General features: G+C 36.0%; 2 protein-coding genes across 3 annotated transcripts; both read left to right on the forward strand.

Moving 5' to 3' along the window:
• The first annotated feature begins 1,347 nt into the window (after positions 1 to 1,347).
• LOC133882313 (transcription factor bHLH113) lies at positions 1,348 to 3,721 on the forward strand. Of its 2 annotated transcripts, none has more exons than XM_062321454.1 (5): positions 1,348 to 2,198; positions 2,307 to 2,435; positions 2,585 to 2,647; positions 2,753 to 2,871; positions 3,239 to 3,721. In XM_062321454.1, the coding sequence occupies exons 1-5, from the start codon at positions 1,875 to 1,877 to the stop codon at positions 3,276 to 3,278; spliced, it is 675 nt and encodes a 224-aa protein (XP_062177438.1). In that variant the 5' UTR covers positions 1,348 to 1,874; the 3' UTR covers positions 3,279 to 3,721. The 2 variants fall into 2 exon arrangements, with proteins under 2 accessions (XP_062177438.1, XP_062177437.1); XM_062321453.1 differs by having other exon boundaries at positions 1,559 to 2,198; positions 2,749 to 2,871.
• A 1,178-nt stretch (positions 3,722 to 4,899) lies between these two features.
• Positions 4,900 to 6,027, forward strand: LOC133881259 (F-box/kelch-repeat protein At3g06240-like). The gene has a single exon (XM_062320188.1). It carries the CDS (start codon positions 4,900 to 4,902, stop codon positions 6,025 to 6,027), a length of 1,128 nt encoding a protein of 375 aa, XP_062176172.1.
• The last annotated feature ends 1,901 nt before the right edge of the window (positions 6,028 to 7,928 follow it).

Raw genomic sequence — 7,928 nt, forward strand, 5'->3', positions numbered from 1 at the left:
TTAATTAAATGAGCATCACCCATCAACCTTAACTCATTAAATTTGTATTGAGTTCATGTCAAAATCCCGGGTCAGGTAAAAATTGGTAGCTATAAATATTGCATGTCGGGTTTGGGTTGTGTCGAAGTATGAATATAAGGCTATTAAATCAACTCTAATTTGACTTATTTAATTAAATAGATTAGACCCTCAACTCTAATTCACTAGGTTTATTTTATTCGTTGTGTCAAAAATTAACTACTCTACTGATTGAGTAGCCTAGGATTGAAAATGCAGACGAATAATAACTGTCCACATTCGCTATTCGTATATGCAAATGCAGTTATCAAAACCTATTTTTCGCATATGCGAATGCGGGCAGCGGTTTAAGGATATGCAAATCCGGTCAATAATCACATCCGCATTCCCTTTATATATTATATATATTTAATTAAATTCACTAAAACGAGTTCGTTTTGAAATTTGGTAAGTGTAGGGCCTTTCAATTTATGCTAAGTTTTTTTCACTATTATCTCAAAGTCATACCTCATTACATTTACTTTTCTTTGAGTAATCTAAATCCCGATTACTTTATAAGACAATGACCATTTATGAGACAATGACTCTCTATGGTTGAAAATATTTAATTGTGAAAGCTCAATTTATTTAAGCTTACAAATAGTAATAACCGTAGTAATTCTATAAGTCACTCTTATGTTTTTCTTGTGTGTCTCTAAAAATGGTATGATTTTTAAAATCACCACTTGATCAAAATTCAATAGTGACCAATCACACGCTTAATGATGATTTTAAAACCACATTATTGTTGAAGGGATACAAGAGCAACAAAAGAGTTACTTATTATTATCCTCAAGGGTAGCTCAATCGGCTGGGGACCACGCCTCATGAAGCGGAGGTCATTAGTTCGAACCCCCATCCCCTCTTGTTTGGACATGTAAAAAAAAAAATAAAAAAAATAACCACATTATTTAATCTAGATTTAAATAGGGAAAATGATACTTACACATCACCTTCACAACTACACTCACACAAGACACATTGGGGTGAGACCCAGTGTATAAAAAAATGTTAGATTTACAACACCAATACAACAACTGTACAACAATTCTTGTGTGAGTGTAGTTGTTGTGCACAAGAAGTATAAATATCATTTTCCTTTAAATAATAATCGGATGATAACTGTATTTAATAACTACAATAATTATGCACATACAAATAATAATCACACGAAGCAAAAGCAAATACCTAAAAATAACAAATAAGTTATGGGAATGAAAATATATCTAATAACCGCATTCCCATTTGCATTTTCGCTCCTTGCTACTAAACGGGGTCGGTGGTAAGCTTTGAGTAATGACGTATCGGTTTCGGGGGACCAAAAGCCGAAACGGAAAACTGGGTTAGTTTGGGGGAAAAACACGTTGGGGGGCGAAACCACGGTTTTCTCGGGCCAGGTGGGTTTGACCAAAGACGTCGAAAACCAACGCCAGCCTTGGAAAAAGAAAGCCCAGCACGAGCCACAGCTAAGTGAGTCCCGGAGTGCGTATTGTAACGGCTGTAACCCCACCACAACAAATATCACAAGCACACTGCACACATGACACTACAAAATCTGTCTCATCGGACACAGTTTCATCTCTAAAGAAGCTTCTGTTGTTTTCTCTTGAACCAAACCCCACTTTCCCAATCGCTTTTTGTTTGTCTCTCCCTCTCTCTCTCTCTCTCTCTCTCTCCCCTTATAGCTGTGTTTCAGTTACTCTCTCAGTGGTCCTCTCTCTTTCTCTTTCTGAAGATACAAAAGAGGAGCTTAATAAATCTTGGGTTTTGTAAACTTTTTTTTTTTTTTTTTTGGTGGAAGATTTTAGGGGTTTCTGATGGCGGAGAATGAGGGATTTGGGGGGGACCATCTCAGAGGGGCAACGAGTTTCTCTCAGCTTTTGCTGGCAGGTGATGATGGTGATTGTGATGTTGCTGTGGGTCTTGATGTGGACCGCACCATCAACTACTCCTCTGTTTTTTCCTCTGAAAAGCCTCCCAAAATGCTCTGCTTTGGGAGCTACCAGCACAAAGGAGAGCTTGTGTATCCTGAGACTACAAGGACTCCGCAGAAATCAGGAGTCACATGCAGTGATTCCTCCTCCGCTTCTTCCAGCAATAATAGCAGTATAAACACTCTTTCAAAATCTGCTGCTGCAAGTGTATGTACTCTCAACTCTGGTTTTTTAGTTTCTTTTGCAAATAAAAAGCAGAGCTTTTAATTTGAATGGGTTTTACTTTAGAGTTCATTTTCTTTATGACTTTTGCAGAAAAAACGAAATGGGTCCGGCCAGGAATCGGTGCAGTGCATGAGCACCATCACCACAGCTGCGGTGGCAGGTCAGAGAGCCACTAAAAAGCCCAAGACGGAGAATCCCACCCCGGTCGGCCATGCAAAGGTTAGCTAAATCAACAATGGATGGTCAGATTTCGTCTCTCTGCCTCTCTATCACACACACAATTGCATTGCATGTCGCTATTTCTTCTGTTAAACTATTTCCCGTAATGATTCTTTTATTTTGCTTATGGGCGTCTTTGAGATGATCAGAGGAAAGAGAAGCTAGGAGAACGAGTCACAACATTGCAGCAGCTCGTTTCTCCCTTTGGCAAGGTTAAGTACTTGATACATATTTGAAGAAAACTGAAACATATATATTTGAACGGCATGTATTGATGTTTGGAAGTTGAAACTCTGAAATTAAAATGGTGCAGACAGATACGGCGTCGGTGCTTCACGAAGCGATGGGATATATCAGGTTTCTTCACGACCAGGTTCAGGTCCTGTGCTCCCCTTACCTTCAACGCCTGCCCTCCTCCCCACCCCACCACCTGCTTGTACGTACCAAAGCACATCTCTGTCAGTTCTCTTTCATTATTTTAGAGAGAGAGAGAGAGAGTAAAATCGTAAAAATATGCTTTTGATAAAACCTGACAATCCTCTTGTCCTATCAACGGCCCGGTAAGCACTGACGCAGGACCTAGAAGATCGTGGGTCCCTCGTGGACGGTTCGGATTCAACCGGACTTTGTCCTGACCTCGATAGAGTTCAGGCGTGGGTGCCCCCACATAAATGTGACTATACACTGAACTCTGCAGAAATTTTAACCATGGGTGAAAGGACTTTTGTAAGCACTGAGTGTGAATTAGGATGAGGATAACCCTTTACTTTTTGGTATCGTTTTTTCTGTGGGGTGATTTGTAGGAGGGCGGAGAAAGCGGAGGAGAAGCAAGAAAGGACTTGAGGAGCAGAGGGCTGTGCCTGGTTCCAGTAGAATGCACCTTACACGTGTCGGACAGCAACGGTGCTGATTTCTGGTCGGCTGCTGCCATGGGGAGCGATGTTTCATCGTCAGCAAAGCAGTGAATCCCTCGTCGTTTGTCAAAACTTTCACACTTGTGTAAATGGTGGCCTTGTCTTGTGCCTGCCCAGATGGGTACTTCAAACCGTAATGACTGCTCCTTTTTTGGGAAAAGGTCAAAAAGGGTGAAAGAAAAAAGAATGAACAAAGCTGACAGGGGGGCTGGCTTGAAGGCTCAAAGTTTACACACGGTTAAAATGCGTTTTTCTTCTTCTTTTGTAAAACTGATCCGAAGGGGAAAGGGGTGGCTTTTTGGTTTTTGGTTTTTGGGAAGGAATACCTGTAAATTTCCCAGGCTTAACGATTACCAAGGCAGGCAATTTTCAGATGGGGGCTGCTCCGTTTGGTGCACAAATCTATTCTCTTCAGTTTTTGCTTTTAAATTTAGTTTTTTTTTTTTTTTTGATCGATTGGATTGCGATTTCAATATTTCATAGACAAAAAATGCGATTATAAACTAAATCGTAAAAAATGAACCGTTTGAAAATTGCGATTTAAAAATTACAAAAACTGTTTTTTCAAATTGAAGGTAATGAGTACTCTTTTTAAAATGTAAAATTTTAAAGGTTAACTTACTTGTCAAACATTTAATTATGTTTTTAAAAATTATGTTTTTAAATCGTTATTTTTAAAGTTTATTTTTTAAAATCGTAAACTCAAACGACTTAATCTTAATTTCTTACGGAAAACTTGGAATTAAATTTAAACTGTTAAAAGAAATCACTACCTGACAAGTGAAGCTGCAATCTCCATGATATCTATTAGCATAAAACGACATTTTGTGACTTTTGTCTCATTAAAAATGACAAAAACGAGTAACAGATCTAACAAGATCAGTGACCGGGAATTGAGGTTTTTGAGGTTCCAGATTGATCCGTTCATTGTTAATATTATGATTTTGACATGATCATTCAAATTCATTGGCCTTACCTACTAATTTAATTTGTTAAGTTTTCAAATTCAATGGGGCCTCTTTTGAATTGTGATTTCTGTTGTATTTGAACGCAATCGTCACAAGTTGTCTTCTAATAGGACTATATTTTATTGAAGTGAAAGATAATATAATGTAGAATAATAAATAAATAGACATAAAGAACTACGTTATTTGGTCTATGACCTATGTCTATAGGATAAAGCTCAAAGAGCTATATATTGCTTTTATTTCTTTTAGTGATGTTTACAATATAACAAGCTCCTATTTATAGGAGAATTAGATAATACAAATAGACTTAAACTATAACTTGGTATCTGTAACTAAGTAATAGACTTCAATTATAACTATATTACAGTCTTCAATTATGAGTAGGTGATAATTTTCAACTGTAATTAGGTCACAATTTTCAACTATGAGTAAGTGAGCTTGAATTTTTGATCTCCTAATATACTCTAACAGAGAGCCACACAACACAAAATAAAGAGAATTTGACAGTATTGCATCTTCTCACAGTGTTGCATCTTCTCCAAGACGCCACGCAAATTAAGCAGAAAGGAAGAATTCACAGGTATGTCAATCCGGCTTCCACACGATCTTGAGATTGAAATCCTGGTAAGACTACCCGCCGTGAAATCGCTTTTACGATTTCAATGTGTTTGTAAATCATGGAAATCCTTGATATCTAGTCCTACATTTATTTCCATGCACGTCCAACACGGTGAGAGCGCCGACAATTACACCCACCTTTTACATTGTGAAGGATATAAAGACTACCAATTACTCTATACGGATGCTTCATTTAGTGAGTTTCAAGAACTTGCATATCCATGCCAAATGAGAGGCATAAATTATGAAGTCCTTGATTGCAGGGGATTAATACTTTTTGTTACGACTAGTCGTCCAACTTATGGAGCCGGCCATGATTATTTGGAGTCCCAACTAATTCTTTGGAACCCTGCAATTAGAATGTCTATGACTCTCCCTCAAGCTGGCATTGATGTACCCAACAGCAACAAATACTATGCTTACGGGTTCGGTTTTGACCATACAAGTAATGATTACAAGGTGCTGAGAATGGTGTTCGGTAGATACAAACCGTTTCCGCCTCAAGCCCAACTTTATAAACTCCACACAGGCGCTTGGGAGACTTTCCGGGTTGCCGATGATTTTCAGTATGCTATAGCTGCGAGCCCACAAGCTTTAGTGAATGGGGCAAGCCACTGGATTGGATATCATTCAAATTTTATAGAGTCCGAATATCCTGATGAATTGGCCATGGTGATTGTGTTGTTTGATATGTGTGATGAGGAACTCCGAGTGATGAAGCTTCCGGATAGATTAACTTATTTGGACGCAAATAGTACTGCTCGTATTGGGATTTCTGGTGGATTGCTTTGTTTAATGGAGCACAAGCCACGCAAAAATGCTTATTGGAACTGGAACTGGAACATTTGGTTGATGGAGGAATATGGCATAGTAGAGTCTTGGACTAAACAATTTACTATTGATTTAAATGGTTATTACTTGTTCAGTTTTAAGAACAACGAAAAGATTTTAGGGGAAAGGAGAGAAGAGCTGGTCTTCTATGATCCCAAGACCGATAGATTCATTAATCTGGGGGGAATTAAAGCTAAAGGAACTGTTTTTGCCGCGAATGCTTTCGTTGAAAGTCTTGTTTTACTCAATGGATCGGAGTAAATGTGTTATGAAAGTAGAATTCTACCGCGGGTAGAAGATATTGGTCGAACAGAAGACCACTCACAAGCACGTATCCCATGAAGTCCTTGAAGTTATAGTTAATGCAAGTGTACAACAATCATACAACACCCATTCACAAGGGGTGGGCCCCACAGTGTATGGGACCCACCCCTTTCTATCTTTACAGTAATTTATACTAGAGTGAGAGTATTTTAATTAAATTATGATAGTTATAGTCATCTATTTAAGTCAGAGTCTTTTAATTATTTGTAGCATTGCCATGCAATCTTTAATTGAGTCATTGTAGGAGCTGATCTCCAAGTCCTTCTAGGAGTTTCTCTCCAAATCTTTTAGTTTGAGTCATGTAATCATGTAGTCTCCTATTTAATACGTGATCAATTAATAAAGAAATAATGTTTCTTACACAACTTTGGTATAGTTCTAATAACTTTTTTTAAGATCAATAATTAGATATTTAGGGCCCATATGTAAGAAAACAGATCCAATGATTAATCACAAAATTTGTATGAAAGTTATACAACAATAATTTTTCTTAATAAAAAGTTAAGCAAAATTAATTTCAAAACTTGTGTTTGAAAAGATTTAGATTTTCTCAAAATGTAAAAAGTCTAAGTTCATCAAAATCTAAGGCTTACGTTCTTTCATAACCTAAAATCTATCTTATTACGTGTTTGTGAATTAAATAATTCACATAACAAAATGCTTTACGAATGCACCAGATTTGTTCAAAGAAGAAAAGCAAGATGTGCACGAGCGAGAGAAGGCTAAGCAAATTAAGCACAATAGATGGAATAGCTAGCTAGGAAGAAAAGGTCTCTTTTTTTTTTTTCTTTTTTTTCTTTTTTTTTTTCTTTTTTTCTTTTTATCACTTTATGAAATTCATTTTAATTACCAAATATGAATCAATAACTTATCATTGTCTTGTTGCTAATTGGTTATTTAAGTTCAGATAATTGTCACATTGCTTGAGCATGAGGCTGCATATCAATTGTTAACTTTAATATGCAATTTTTGTAATAATGGGTTTAATAGGTTTATCAATCTTTTTTCAATTTTATCTAGAGTTTTCTAAAATATCCAAACAAAATTTTAAAAAACAAAATTTTTCGGTATTTGTAATTTTAAATATAGAAATTAGAAACGAATAATAGAATATAATACAAAATTTTAAAATTATGACAATTAGAATAAGACAAATATTAAAAAATATGACCGTTAAGAAAAGACAAACATTCAAAAAGGTTAAATAGAGAAAAAAATAAAAGAATATGAAAAAATATTTTTTAAATAGAATACTGATAATAAATAGTTTAAATAGTGAGGCTAATGGGGTAAATTAAGAAAGAGGCTCATCAAAATAAAATAAAAAAAGTGATTTTTAACTATTTTATCTAGTAAAATTTAGTGAGGCTATTCTTCACTTTATAGATGTCTCATGATAAATCTTCTTCACTGGTAAGTAAAAATCATACTAAACAAAGGTTAAACACTCTAATTACGACTTTATTTTTATCACACCTCGATTTCAATTCGTATCTATATAGTATCTCTTGTTTATGGCTAAAAACAAAAATGTTATCTTCGTCCAAAATCTTTCTATAAAATTGATTAAATTCACGTCAACCCAATAAGAAATTGACACGCGGACGTCATATGTCATACTAAAAATAAAAAACTCTTTGGACTGAAATCCTGGTAAGCCTACCGTGAAATCTCTTTTACGATTCCAATGTGTTTCTAAATCATGGAAATCCTTCATCTCTACTCCTATATTTATTTCTATGCACACCCAACATAGTGGAGAGGTTTTACACTGTCGATGCTTCATTTAGTGAGCTTCAAGAACTTGCATATCCGTACGCCAAATGAGTGGCACAGAT

The sequence above is a fragment of the Alnus glutinosa genome, chromosome 11 (genome assembly GCF_958979055.1).
Source record: "Alnus glutinosa chromosome 11, dhAlnGlut1.1, whole genome shotgun sequence".
Lineage (NCBI taxonomy): Eukaryota > Viridiplantae > Streptophyta > Magnoliopsida > Fagales > Betulaceae > Alnus > Alnus glutinosa.